The 14701-nt window shown below is 48.9% G+C and overlaps 1 protein-coding gene across 1 annotated transcript in view; it reads left to right on the forward strand.

Annotated features, from left to right (window-relative positions):
• The first annotated feature begins 27 nt into the window (after window positions 1–27).
• The window catches only part of SIM1 (SIM bHLH transcription factor 1), a 51092-nt gene continuing 36418 nt past the window's right edge, over window positions 28–14701 (forward strand). The window contains exons 1-8 of the mRNA XM_057364089.1: window positions 28–313; window positions 10227–10309; window positions 11326–11415; window positions 11535–11643; window positions 11754–11839; window positions 12967–13166; window positions 13275–13381; window positions 14295–14442. Of these exons, the coding sequence (XP_057220072.1) occupies window positions 139–313; window positions 10227–10309; window positions 11326–11415; window positions 11535–11643; window positions 11754–11839; window positions 12967–13166; window positions 13275–13381; window positions 14295–14442 (998 nt within the window). The 5' untranslated portion in view covers window positions 28–138. The remainder of the gene's footprint in view (window positions 314–10226; window positions 10310–11325; window positions 11416–11534; window positions 11644–11753; window positions 11840–12966; window positions 13167–13274; window positions 13382–14294; window positions 14443–14701) is intronic.

Consider the following 14701-nt stretch of genomic DNA (forward strand, 5'->3'; position numbering starts at 1 on the left):
ACGGTTTCTCCGAGTAATGATGGCCGTGCGAATCATCGCCTGATGCTGCGGAGAGATGAATTGCAGATGAGTTTCTTTTCCAYCTTTGGATGAATCTCTGGAGTTTAAATTGTAGCAAGGAAGCGGGAAAAATACACAATGAAAGAGAAGTCCAAAAATGCTGCCCGGACTAGACGGGAGAAAGAAAACAGTGAATTTTATGAACTGGCTAAATTACTACCCCTGCCCTCCGCTATCACCTCACAGCTGGACAAAGCATCCATAATCAGACTCACCACCAGCTATTTAAAAATGAGGGTGGTTTTTCCAGAAGGTAGGTGAGAATGCCTCTTCACCTCTGTTTTCATTCTGATGCAGGTGTCATTTATCACTTTTAAGTTTAAAAAAAAAAAAAAAAAAAAGGAGGTCGGTCCTATGGGATGGTACTCGGAGACAGGGTGCCCTCCGCTGTCACTTTTCTCTGTTGTAAATACTTTGCCTTTAGCTCCTATGACAGGTTTGGATGGAGACTTACGGGTCTTTTGTCAACACTTAAAGGCACTGAGGTCTGCTGTGTTCTGCTAAAGCAAACGCGGGTTTTCTTTTCCCCCAGTCTCCCAGTCAAATRTGCATCCCACACCAAGCACACGAGTGGCCTAAGAGGGCATGATTCACCCTTATTTATAGTCATTCTGTGAGAGGGAGTTAGTATATGGGTAAATATGTACATAAGTCTATGCAAAGTCCTAAAGACTTAGTTCAGCTTTCCAGGAAAGGTGCGCTGTACAGGTACAGGACACGCATACCGGCGTGCTCACACCCAGGCTAAATAAATAAGTCGAGCACACTGAATCACATCATCAGTGTGTTGTGTCTCGTTCAGAGGATCACTAGGGCAGTTTGAGGGTGTTCAYCCATCTCGGAAAATTTTAGCAGGAGTTTTGCACCCAGATATATTCAATCTCCCTGCCCATCCAGCTCTGCAAAACCAGTGTCCCAGCCTAGACATGGTTCTCCTCGATAGGCAACAATAAATTTCATGTTGATTTCTACGGCAGCAATAACACTCCTGTCTAGCAAAAGAAAACTTAAGCGTTTTGAAGTGTCTCTTGCTTTTAAATAGAATTCAGATTTAAAGGGACCGTCTTTGGTCTTCTAGATCTGCTGCCAAGCAAAATAAACAACACAAAGTTAAGAGTCAGAATAAAGTTCTTCCGTGTTCCCACTCCATTGATTTTATAAAATGTAGGAGAAAAAAAGTTTTAAAGTTTCAAGCACCTTTCATTTAGGTTAACTCAATGGAGTTGTAGCCTGTATGAAAGAAAAAGTATCAAGAGCTTTTTTTTTTACTCCCCGACCTAGTTCTAAATTTGCTGCATCTTTTGCTGAAAAGTGAGTGTACATGAGAAACAACGTAATATAGCTATGCCCCTCTGTGCTTTCCGTAGCTGTATCTCGACTCGGTTGGCCTGTATTTTTTACAAATTAAGTGTGTGTGTATATGGCCTGGTTTTGTTTTGCTTTGGCTTTTTGTGGTTTGCTAGTTTGAAGGGTTTTTAATTTTTTTTCCTCATTTAAGTTTGTGGACTATTGGTGCTAATTCTATTTTTTAAAACTAATACTGAATGTGGACTGGGGGAGGTAATCCCCTCCCGCCCCAGGTTACATGTGAACGTTTATACCTAAAGTCCACAGCAGTAATTTCCAGTTCAGCACATTTTACAATAATTTCTTTAAACAACCTTCCATGTCATCGAGTCACTTGTAACCAAAGAAGGGGTTAAATGAAACCTTTAAAAATAATAATTAGAGTCTTCATCAAGCCACTTTCCTCTTCTATTTGCTCTGCCACCTTGAAGATCATTATGCGGGACAGTCCTCTGTTTCAAAGGAGACGGAGTTGTCCTTTATACTGTCAGCGCATACTTTATAAAAATAAAGCTATTGCAAACCCTGATACCCATGATGTTCCTAAAAGGATTATTAGCAATGATTTGTCAACTCCTGCGGTCTCAGTAGGTTACCTTTCTGCGTGATTTCGAGCAGGTCTCGTCAATTACTGGTGCCTATGTAGCGGGTTGTTTGATCAGAAGAAGCATATGGTGTTGCTTGTAGGCTGTGAGTAATCATGGGAAGAGAAGAATAGCTGATCCCCGTCCCTCGGTGGCAGCGCAGGATGCCTGAATGCCCTGGGGAACCGTGCGGCGCAGCGCGCCGGGGCCGGGGCCGCTGCCGGCCGCAGCAGATGCTAATTTGAGTGCGGAGGCAGAGGGGGCGGCTGAGCGGGGCTCGGGGGCAGCGGAGCCTTCGCAGCCTCATTAAAGGCAAACTGCGCATTAGAAAGAAAGGCAGGGAGCAGGCTCGGGAGGGCTCGCCCCTCCGAAGCCGGCCGCGGGAGGCCCGGAGCCGAGCGGGTTGCAGACCCACGCGGGTCCGCCGCCCCCATATAGAGCCGGGGCCGCGCATCCCCGCGCAGGGCCGCGGCCGGCAGCGCGCTGCCAGCGGGACGCAGAGCCGAGAGCGGGGATCGCAACGTGGCGTGGGGCCGGGCAGCTTCCCCACGGTCCCACGCTGGCTCCCTCTCCCTTGCCCGTACTTCCGAGGAGGCGGGGAGCGGGGAGTGCGGCCCGGCACGGCCCCGGTCCCGCGGGTTTTCCTGCGCTCCCGTGCCGCGATTAAACACGAGCGAGGYGCCCACGAGCGGCCTCCCGGCGCTGCGCCTGTGCCTGGCCGTGCGGGAGTCGAGCCCGGGTGATTTTCCCCGGGACCCCACTTGGGTTCCCGGTGCGGCAGTGCTTGTCCTCGTGTGCCGTTGCGGAGGAGAGGAGGGAAGCAAGGGGGCTATTTTGGTTTTCCAGTGCACCCATCCAGAAAAAAAAAAAAAAAAAAAAAAAAAAGTCATGGCTTCTGTGGGAAGGGAGAGCAGGTACTGGCAGCCGGAGAAATGACGCACGGAAAGGACAAGTCTTTCCGAAAGGAGGAGGCCGGGTGGGGATGTTGAATGGATGTAACAGGGGCCCGTTCGCTTGTATTTCCCTGGGGAGGAAAGCGATACAAGCATTGGGACAGCCCCGATGAGTTGCCCAAAACACTGGAGATGGGTAGCAGGAGGCTCGGGAGCACGGCGGAGTGTCACGGACTACATTTAAAGAGATCTTGGAGGGGTCCAGATAGAGAAATGTTTTCTCCGTAGGAGCGAGCTGCACTTCCAGAATAACTCACACCCCCTCTCCCCGGTACAAGAGCGAATTTCCATCTGCCCAGAGAGTGCTTGCATAGAGTTGGTTGTAAATAACCACGTACAGAAAGATATACACTCATCGCCGTGCACACGCGGGGCTGGGGATAGGGCGGAGAGAATTGGTGTGCGTTTGTCTGCATATTTTTGTGCCKGAAAGGTCCCTATAGAGAAAGAAGGTGGGTAGATTTCGGGTTCATTTTGGAAACAGGAGTTTTCTGGGAGTGAAATACCAGGRGAGTCATACACAAAATAAACACGTGGGGTTTCCTTCTCACCCCCAGATATCTAAACACAAAGCAATGGCACTGGACAAACTTGACAAACTGGGGAGAGATTTTTCTATCTCTTTGTCGTGATGGCTGTGCAATTCTCATAAGTTATTGAAACGCCTGGGTTCTTTCTACCCCTAATTTCACTTTATTAGGTCTTCAGCAGATTTAAACTGTCTAGGAAGAAAAGTGTTCAGCGACGTAGGTTTCTTGCATCGTTTCAGTACTAAAACACTCTCTTCAGGAGGAGAAAGCGTATAAGACCTATAATTTTCGGTGATCAGACTACTTTGGAAAGAGTGAATATGTGCTAAATTTCTGAGGACATTAAGGAAGGGTTTTAAGGTTTTTTGTTTGTTTGTTTGTGCAGGACTTCGTAACGAATTAATTTCTGATTTAACGTTCATTATAAACAAACACTAATATTTCAATTTAATATTAAATCATTAAAGGTAAGTAACGTAGACACAAAAAATAGGTAGAAAAATCTCCGAGGTGTCGAAGGACTAAAAGAATTTTCCCTAAAATCAATGCGATCACCAGTACTGGCGGGGTAATTCACTGACCTTCGGCAGTATCCAGAAGGAAAGGGAGAAAAAAGTTAATCAAACCCAAACAAAACACCCAGGTGGCACAATAAATAATTTTTGTTTGGGTTTTGTTTTTCTTTTYAATTCGAAATATTTTAAGGGTCCTGTTCTCCATAGGCAGTCTGTCCTAGTCTGGGTGGATCATTTTGGTGTGGAGAGGCGTTTTCTTTTCGAGACAAAAGCAGAGACTCCGTTTACATAAACTTTCGCCGAATCAGAATGGTTAACATTTCAATATTGAAACCCTTAACCTTGTTTGATTTTAAAGGGGGAAGAGATCAACAGAAAAAAAAAAAAAAAAATCCGTTTCCCACGTGGATAGGTGATTTAATGCTGTTTTTCTTGCTGCAAAGGGAAATGATTGAGCATTAGGTTTCAGTGTTTATTTTCTTACAGAAGTTTTTCTCATTTAAGCTGCAGTTTACTCTCCACGCTGCATCTGTTTAATTCCAGTTTTGACGTGAACTTAAAATGAAAGGAGCAGAACTAAACTACTAGCAGGATCATTGGGAAAAAACACAAAAAGCACCAACAAGATTTATGTTTCAGAAAGAATATTTAATGAGAAGACGGGGGGAAAAACATATTTCCTTTGGAAACAAACGACCGTTTTCATGTTGGAGGATATTTTTCAACTTGCGTATAAACAGCGTGTGCGTTGGTGCAAATCCTTCCTTCCCCTATTTCTTCAAAATAAGGGCTATTTAAATTTGAGTCTTCTGGATAAATCAATAAGTAGTTGGTGCTCGAAAACGGCCCAGATTTTTTCCCCCTCTCTCCAATTTGGACATGGTTCCGTTTGTTTTCATTTCAAAGCGCAATTCCGCTACTTCATGTGTGCCAGAATCCTGGTATTTCTTCCTATAGTGAAACAGCTTCAGCATTATTTCCACTACCATTTTCTTAACAGGGATGTTTGTTTAGTCAACAGGGCTTTTCCTTCCCATTATTATTATTTTTATAAAGAAAGAAGGATGCTGACTTATCCCTGCTTCAAATGAATACATGTGATTTACCGAGATAGTAAATCTTTACAAAACCTTCCTAATGGCATCCGCAGGCAGTGGAAATAGGCAGCTTTTTTTTTTTTTTTTTTTTTTTTTTTTTTTTTTTTTTTTTTTTTTTTTTTTTTTTTTTTTAAGCATAGCTTGTTCTATTCCATTTGACCCTTCCGACGGAGATCTGGTCCTTCACAGAAGCCTCATTTGGCCGAGATTTTGAGTTATCATTAACCACTGCCTGTTAAATTAACTGAGAAATCAGCTTTGTTGAGCATTAGGCGAAGGCAGAACGGAGCGCTGGCGGCAGACGATTTAATTAAATGGTTAATCGAATCAAGCTAATTCCTCGATACAACATCCTTTTGGCTTGCCGGTGACTAGGACGTTCAGCTTCTGTTCCCACCGACTCCCGGAGCTGTTATTTGTTATTTTCACMGGACAAAGAGGGAGAATGACCGCGTGGGAGATGGGGACTGAGCTGTCCTCACTCACTTTTACCAAACAACTCCCGTGCCCCGTTTGTCCCTTGAAATTAAGGCGGCAGCAGCGCCGGCGAGGGGCAGCGGGCGGCAGGGAAGGTGCTCCTTGAGGAGCCGCTCACGAAGATGACATTCTGATCCTCTCTGTAGAGAAGCTTTGCCGGGCAGGTTGCACGATGCCGGTGTCCGTGCCCGGACTGCCCCTTCTCGACCTGCCCAGCACGGCGAGGGCGGCTGGCGGGGCCCGGCCCGCCTCGGCGCCGGGGGAAGGGGCGATCCCCGCGGCGGAGGTGACCGGGCGTCCCGCATCCCGCGCCCTCCGTGGGGTCAGCATCCCCCTCGGCGCCGGCGGGCGCGGAGTGAGCTGCTGCTCCTCCTTCTTTAACAACCATAGAGCGGCTCTTAAAAGGGCAAAGGAAACTCGGCGAAACCGAAACATACAGAGACATCCCCGTGCTTCGGCCCCCGGGAGGGGACGGGAGATGCGGGAGAGCGGCGTTGGGGGCCGCTGTCCGGAGAGAGTATTGAGGAACTCCTGAAARTGAAACGCGCTATAGACCTGTTGGGACCCGACTTAGGGAAGAGACCCTGCGGTTGCCCTGTTGGTCAGGYTCCCAGCGTTGCCTTGCAGCAGCGGGCTGTCTTCGGGAGAGACCCCCCAGCCTGTCCCTCTGCCCATCCACAGCAACAGGAAAGTGCTCCCTGCCTACGGAGCTTCGTCTCCAAATCACCTTCTCTGGGCCTCGTCGGGCCGTGCGAGGCGGTGCGGCAGAAGGGGCGAGCCCCAGAGAGGTGTCCAGGGTTCCCCGACCCCGGAGGGAGCTGCCCTCACGGTCTGGCCCCAAAGAAGCGGCTCTGTAGCTCAGGATGGGCTGTCCACTAAATATTTTTAACCGGGGACATCAAGTCGCCCGCTCCAGTGAATCCGGATAAGCGCTGAGGTTTCATGACGAAGAGTCCGCTGGGGGAATCGCCGTAACTGCTTTTAAAAGCCGGCAAATCAGCACAAAGTGGATAAGCGCTTGCATCTTCTGGCCACCCCACCCCCACCGGCCACCCCCGCCCCTCTTTGCTATTGCCAGACAAAGGACGGGGTCGAGATGGGCTCTGCGCTGCAGATGCTCACAGAGGGACAAGTAACCCGGAGATCAACCAGGGCCAAGGACCTGCCCTGGTTTCTCGGAGTCTCGGTTCCCTGCGCCTGCCTTCCTCCGTCCTTGCCTAGATCAAATTAGAAATGACTGAGGAATCTCTTCCCCCTTCCGTGGGACAGAAGAGCTTCTTGAAATAGTATCGCCAGTGGGTAGGGACAGTGCCCACCCAGCCCTGGTTCCATTGGCTGTCGACATCAAGGCTCGCATCAATCAAAAGATGAGGGGAAGGAAGGATAGGGCCAAGGCACAGGAGCGCGGCGGCTCTGGCTGTGAGCCCGGCCTGGGGGACAGGCTGGCCGTGCGAAGCGGCTTTCTCAGTGCCGGGGGTACGGCTGGGTGGGGAGAAGACATTTCACAGAGACCGGCTGGTGTAGCGAGTCCATGAAACCGATGGACATGCTTTTTGATGTGGAAAGCCCAGTGGTTTTGCACTGGAAAATGCTGAGAAAAACCATGAGTCAGCACGCTGGCTGGCACAAGGTTCCGCGCAATATAGGTGCAGGCTGTTGGGTAATGTTGAGCGATAGGCTGGCTGGCTAAAATGCTTTTGTTTGTTTGTTTGTTTGTTGGTTTTTTTTGTTTTGTTTTTTTGTGGCACAAATGGTTAACCTTCTTAGGAAAAAAAAAGTTCCTCGAGTGAAAGAGATTGTAAGACAGCGGGAAGAGTTTGTTAGGCAGGAGCATATAATCTATATTTTGGCAAGAGTACTAAATTCGTTCTGAAATAAAGGCTCGATCCATTTTTTTAAAATATTTYTTCTTCTTGAATAACGCAGCTGGATGATGCCTTGAGCTTGTGTTAGATGGTTGCTCATCATTCATTCGCCAAGAACTGACCTAAATGGTGCCTGTGGGATTAGGTCAATTTTAGTGGATCTACTTCGCCTCATTTGGTTACTAATTGGTTTCTTGTTTTATAAATCGAAATCTCATTTTCAGGAAATTACAAAACCCATGCAGCCAGTCCATTGAGGTAATCCGTGGGTCGGGGGTATTTAAATGGAAATGGTTCTACAATGCATCAGGCATTAAGCAACAGTAAAACTTCCCCTCTATTTCCAAATGAAATGTGAGCTCGCTAGCTCCTTAGATCCATAATAGATACATCCCTTCTAAGGCTACTTATGTAAATATGAYAAACCAGACCGGTGGGGGAGGGGCCGCAGGGAAGAAAGCAAATTATATCTGCTAAGGTTAATGTGGCATAACTTGGAAATCTTCCAAAATAGATTATGTTTTGCTTTGTCTTCGGCCACTTTAGCTGGGAAAATCCTGTGCCTAAAAACGATTTAGTTATCCTTCCCCTCACAAAGCTGCTTGTTTCTATTCCAAAGCTATTATGCCGTTGGCTCTCCAAATTACAAGAGAATCTTTAGATCTTGTTTCCAAGCGTAATCCTGAAGCAAAAGGGAGAGCTGATTTCCTTGTTTTGTTTTAAATAGACAATCAAAGGATTTGCAGAGTTTTCTGCGGTAGGTCAAGTGCAAGAAATCACAGTTTGCCCCCTCGATAAAAGGAAATTGGATGTTAAAGCAAATGGACGGGGGTGGGGGGAGGGAATATTAATGGAGGGGACTTTCTCTTATAATCTTTTAAAACAGTATTTAAGGGACATCAAGAGAGGCCGTTGATTTGGGAGAGGCTGGGATTGGCAACGAATAGAAATAGTCTCCGTCTTGAAAGTGCTGAAACATTTGGGCAGCACAAAGGATCGTCTCATGTGACAGGATTTCAAAAAGCCGGTTCAGGTAGACAAGCGAAAACGTTTAATTATAAACCATGAGCAGACACAGCCCAGCAGCGCAGGGTTTCCACCTGAAACATAGCGAGGAGCTCAGCCCTCCGTGAAGAACCGCCTTCCCAGGGGAGGTTAACCTGCACTGCCCGTGAGCTGTTCATTAACYCGCTGGGGTCGGGTTATTTTCCCCTTTAGAAGAAGAATAATTAGAGCCGTAAACTTCGATTAATAAGCAACTTAAATCATAGGCGGGGAGTGCAGATTTAGTCTTGAATAAAGAAACCTGTCACTCAGATTTCCCTCCGGGTGGGGGGACGTGGCAAGGAGCCGCCTCAGCTCTGGCCGTCCTGGCTCCCCAGCAGGGAAACCTCCGAGGAGCTCGGGAAAAACAAATACACCGGGGTTTTTTCTCTCTTTCCCTGAAAGCTTTGTTACATTTGTCCGCTCCTTCCTGAATACAGGGGGCGGAGGTGATCCTCCATCCTGGCGGTTGGCTCCCCGTTAATTGGCGTGGTGGAATTAATAGGAAGGAGCCTTTTTCTGGCTGGCGACCTGGTACATGCTGAGGCTGCAGGATAAGGAACAGGCCAGGGAGAATCTCCTGCCTTTGAAGTTAAGAAGGAAGGAGAGAAGTGTAGGAGTGGTGAAGAGACAAGCTGTTGTGAAGAGGTGGACGAAGAAGCGGAGAGAAGGAAGGGAAAGGCGGGGACGAGCGGGGCGCACCGCTCCGGGGATGGGGAGAGCGGGCAGGGGTTGCGCTGGGATGCCCCGTTCAAACAGCGTGAAGGAAATCTTTAGCTTTTTTCGGACCGGCAAACACTTGGATGAGGCCCGTCAATAGCGAGGGGTGCCCGCGACTGCGTGCTGTCACCACCTCGTCTGTTTATCATGATATAACTGGAAGACGGGGTCTTGCCTTTCCCGAACCCGCACTGCGGGTGTGGACATACCCCGCCGGCTCGGGTCTCGCCTGCCCCTTGCCACCTGCTCCCCAGTCATCCATCGGGATTTGTATGTTTTCCCTCCCTTATACTTTATCTTACTATTTGTGCCTGTCAGAGTGAGCCTTATTTCATGGCAAAAGTGTTGGAAGTTTTAATTGACCCGTTTAAATTATTTCAGCGACAACACCGTGCAAATGTATGGTYCATGAATAGTTTTACTCTGGTGAAGTAATTTCTACCTGGCTTTTATTATTACTCACATTGTATAGGAGAAAACAAGAAGGATCTCAACCATTAGAGAAGTCCGGAGAGATTAATKTCTGCAGGGGGCTGTATGGAGGCAGATCACTCCTCCCTGCAGAGGGAACTATCCCGCCCACCGGAGCAGCAGGAGGAGAGATGGAAGCGATGGAGGTGATCCCGGAGACAGAGTTCGTGGGGCAGGAGGGGGATGGTCCATGCCRTCGGACAGTGACCTGTCTGAGGAATCGTGGTTAGGATGCTTTCCCTGAAGTTCAAGGGGACAGTTCCCAGTAGCCGAAGGCAGCAGTGAAAAGCACTTTGATCTGATGTGCTGTTTCACTTAAGTCTTAAAAATTAACTTCACMGTTAGCTCAAAAAGAGGTATTTGGATACTTTTCTCTTGAGGAATTAGATACTTTAAAAAAGGATTCACAAAAGAGGCTTTTGTCTGCAACGAAGTCACGTCTATTGTAGGTATACTCGTTTTAGAGTGGATACAAGMAAAAAGTGTTCTTCTCCATCAGGCCCCCAATAGTCAATATTTCATCTCCTGACCTTACTTTTCTTTTTTGTTTGTCTTAAAAACAGGWCTTGGAGAAGCCTGGGGTCACTCCAGCCGAACCAGCCCGCTGGATAATGTTGGAMGGGAATTGGGATCCCATCTTTTGCAGGTACTGGTCTGGAAACGACAGTCACATGGTATTAATGATTAAAGAAATAATTCCCGCTTCTGAGCTTTTAATTGCCACCTTGACTAATTTTTAACTATCCAAGTGTTTAATAAAAAGGGTAGGCAGGAGGGGAAMAACTTCAGATATAGGAACCACCGTGATTGAATATCATGTGTTTTACTGGGGCTGGGGCTTGGTCCGTCTGGGTCCTTTGCCTCAGAATCACCTAACGCTGGGTCCAGAGTGGTAAATTCACAGTGTGTCCCAGGATGCCGAAGTACAGGAGCATGAATTTTCCTCAAATTATTAACAAAGTGCCATGTATCGTCAATATTCTGAAGCTCAGAGTGCTGTGGCAGGGAGAGGCTCAAGCGACAGGTTAGGGAAAACTGTCCTGGACACAAGGGCTTAGCGGCCACCGAAATTAGCAGAGACACAAATCAGGTAGGACATGTCTGAAAACTGTCAGTCCTCTGAAATACTAAAGAATATTAGCTGTGACCATCAGCGCACGTTTCTGGTGGGGTCCTGTGGCCTTTGGGGGGGCCTATTCTCCTCTCATCAGTGACTCAGAAGTCTCATCAGGGTCTGCTGAAATGTACCTGACAAACGGTCTTATTTACACCGCGGAGAGTTTCAGATTCCTTTTGATCGCTAAAATTCTCCGTAGAAAATATGCAAGCCCTAAACCTCCTGCTACATAAGAAATRGGATAAGAGTGTTCAGGATTTCTGGGACCCACATATTAATCACCAGGTAGCCCGGACCTCTTCTCAGACACTTCCAAGGCACTTTGCATTACTTTATAGCTCGGCCCCTCTAAGAAGTGGATTGTATCTCAGGACTCCAGGAACTTTAGAAGGATTCTTTTCTGAGAGTTGCTCATTTCCCTCCAACTTTTTGAATAATCAGAGCCTGGATATGGATGCCTGTTTGCTAAAATAAATCAGAGGGACAGGCATTTCATGGCTCTGTCTATCTATTGATTTATTTCTATTCCTAACCCTTTTCTGCAGACATTAGACGGTTTCATATTTGTCGTGGCTCCAGATGGCAAGATCATGTACATCTCGGAGACTGCCTCGGTGCACCTGGGCTTGTCGCAGGTACGCTGGGGGTCTGCTAGCCCCGTGCTTGCTGTACCACCCCCCGCGACTGACAGGGGAGGGTGCCGGTGCCGGCGATAAGTCCCCCTCCTCCTCCTCCTCCTCCTCCTCTCTCACAGGTAGAGCTGACCGGCAATAGCATTTACGAGTACATCCACCCCGCCGACCACGACGAGATGACGGCGGTGCTGACGGCACACCAGCCTTACCACTCGCACTTCGTGCAGGGTAAAACAGGCAGCCCCCCGCCCCCACCTGGCCGCCGCGGTAGCGTAGGGGACCGCGCAGAGCCAGCGAAGCCTGTGGCTCACCCTGCCTCTCCCTTTCGACCTTCCTAGAGTACGAGATCGAGAGATCCTTTTTCYTGAGGATGAAGTGCGTCCTGGCCAAGAGGAACGCGGGCCTGACCTGCGGGGGCTACAAGGTGCGTGCCCGCGGCCAGGATCCCCGTTCCGCCCCGCACCAGCCTTCCCTTGCTCCTGTCCTGGGAAGGCGGTGAAAATGGGGAGAGAACAGGGGATGAGACCTCTGCTCGCGGGGGTTTTCCCAGCCCAGGACTCTTTCATGTGGTTAATTTCTCTCAGAATCTCAGGTTGAAGAGCTCAAACCACAAAACCAAGCAGTCGAGCAATCGAGCTCCTTTTTTTTTTTTTTTTAAATTTTAAATTTTGCTCTTTGAATCGAACCTCGCACAACCGTTGAGGTTCTCTATGCCAGCTTTCAGGAGGTACAACGGGAACCCTGGGTTAATTTATTTCATTAGCTAACTAGTCGGCTGCAGGGGTAGCTCTCCCAGTCAAGAGTTTTKCACGAGTGCTTCACATGGTTCTGCTCGGGGCTCCTCGATAAGGAGAGCCCCTGCTMTCCTACCCCCTCGCTGCTTTGTGCCAGCTGCACAACGCCGAGGAGCGGGCTGTGCTCATAACCCGAGGAGATGTTTTGTCACGATGTACCGCAGACCAAGAACATCTGCTGAAATAACTCCAAGAAGAAACATCGAAATAATAGAGAAATAAGGGAGGAAGTAGGCAGCAGTCATCTGCAAGGACACTTTTAAGAGATATAATTTGAGGTACTTTTTGGCCATGGATTGCGCCTGCTCCATCTATACAATAGACCTATCTTACATATGCGACATAGGCACACATGTAAACTCTTTCACTCACACACATACACTCTTCATTACAAAGTTGTAACTGGATTGGCACTTCCGCGTCTTTACTTTTTAGAAGAATAATAAAAGCGCAGTTAGGAAATGCGCCAAAAACCACTTAAGCCAGTGGAAAAAAATCTCGTTGACTCTAATGGGCCTTAGATTAACGCTGGACTCCAGTATGGGAAAAAAACCTCAACCCTAATAGAACAGCAGAAAACTCCAAAGCAGTTCCGCTTTGCCAGGGCGGAGACGCAGGGAGCCTGGCAGCCACATGGGCACAGGCAGGGCGGGTAGAGGGTATTGTCCGGGCTCTCTTCGTGGGGAGGGATGGCTGTTTCAGCACACCCTTCCCCCCCCTGCTAGGCAGCCGCCAAGATTTCCGGTGTTTCCCGCAGGTCATTCACTGCAGCGGGTACCTGAAGATCCGCCAGTACAGCCTGGACATGTCCCCCTTYGACGGCTGCTACCAAAACGTTGGCTTGGTCGCCGTGGGCCACTCGCTGCCGCCCAGCGCCGTGACGGAGATCAAGCTCCACAGCAATATGTTCATGTTTCGGGCCAGCCTAGACATGAAACTCATATTCTTRGATTCCAGGTAGAGCTGGGGTTATTCCAAATCTATTCCCCTAACCCGACCCTTCTTCCCCAAGCCTCCTCTACTGTCCTCTTACGCATTTATATTTGCTACTTATGTCTCTTGCAGGGTAGCCGAGCTAACAGGTTACGAGCCCCAGGACTTGATAGAGAAGACCCTTTACCACCACGTCCATGGCTGTGAYACCTTTCACCTGCGTTGTGCACATCACTTGTGTAAGGARATGGTCTTCTTGTTAAAAACCCTGSCCCCCATCTTCTCCCTTTGCAGATGGACTTTGGGGTTGCTGGAATATACCTCTAGGTCGGAAGGTGAAAAGCCAGCTCAGTGGAGGGCAGAATAAGCAAAATCGGTGTCAGATTTTAGTGAAACAAGGTCAGATAACGATTGAACTCTGAGCTGGACACAGGAGGGAAATAGAGGAGATAGGCAGTGATAAGCAGTTTTTACATCCTCATCTTTTGGTTGCAAGTCAAGAACCGCCCTGCACAAATCTCAGGCTCTCTGTTCTCTTCAAATTCTGGTTAGGAAAACCCGTTTTTTTCCTGATCCAAAAAGCCGTGCCACTGAAATACAAACATTTTTGTTCCGCTTCCACCAAGTCTCACAAATCTTATCTGTGTATCTAATTTTGACTGCARTAATGAGCCTGATCCGGAGACATGTACTTTATTCTATTTTGWTATCATGATGACATTAATACACGGGTAGATGAATAGAAAGGATATTAATTTCTGGTAAGTTTCCTTACAGAGAAGAGATAAAACCAGGTTTATAGAATAAAATCTCGATGAAGACACTACAGGGTGGGAGTGTGTGGGGGTCAGTTCCCGTAGCCAACCACACAGACGCACACACACACACACACACACATAAACACACACACACAGACGCACACACATCCCGCCCTACTAATCTCCCCGATTAGCCTTTGATAACCATCCAGGTACTGAGATCAGCCCTGCCCGGAGGGCTCCTCCACCCTTGTCCCCGGTGCTTCCCCGTGAGCCGCTAAGGGGTTCCTAACCCCTCTGGTCGCCCACAGGGCTCTGGGGGGAGTWCGCGCCGTCTTCCCGGGGCTGATCAGGTGGGAGCCGCGCTGAGGCTCTCCTCGCTTTGTCCCCGCAGTGCTGGTGAAAGGGCAAGTGACCACCAAGTACTACCGCTTCTTGGCCAAGCACGGCGGCTGGGTTTGGGTGCAGAGCTACGCCACCATCGTGCACAACAGCCGCTCCTCCCGCCCGCACTGCATCGTCAGCGTCAACTACGTGCTCACGTAAGTCAGCCTGGGGCCGCTCCGAGCTGCGCGGGGCCGGGCGGGACCGGGAGGGACCGAGCGCCGGCCCGGACACCTGCGGCTGCTCCCCGCTCTGCCCCGGGCCCGCCGGCCGCTCCTCCGCCCCCTCCTCTCCCCTCCTCCGCGCTGACCAGGGCAGGCTCGCCAGGTCTGCTAGGAAACACATTGAGCGCTTTCATCTAGATGAAGGGTTTCCCGTCTGCCTCTTTCCTTCTCTTTCGAGAGAAGAAAAGATTTA

Source organism: Malurus melanocephalus, unplaced genomic scaffold, assembly GCF_030028575.1.
Source record: "Malurus melanocephalus ecotype Western Australia unplaced genomic scaffold, MMel_1.1 scaffold_35, whole genome shotgun sequence".
Lineage (NCBI taxonomy): Eukaryota > Metazoa > Chordata > Aves > Passeriformes > Maluridae > Malurus > Malurus melanocephalus.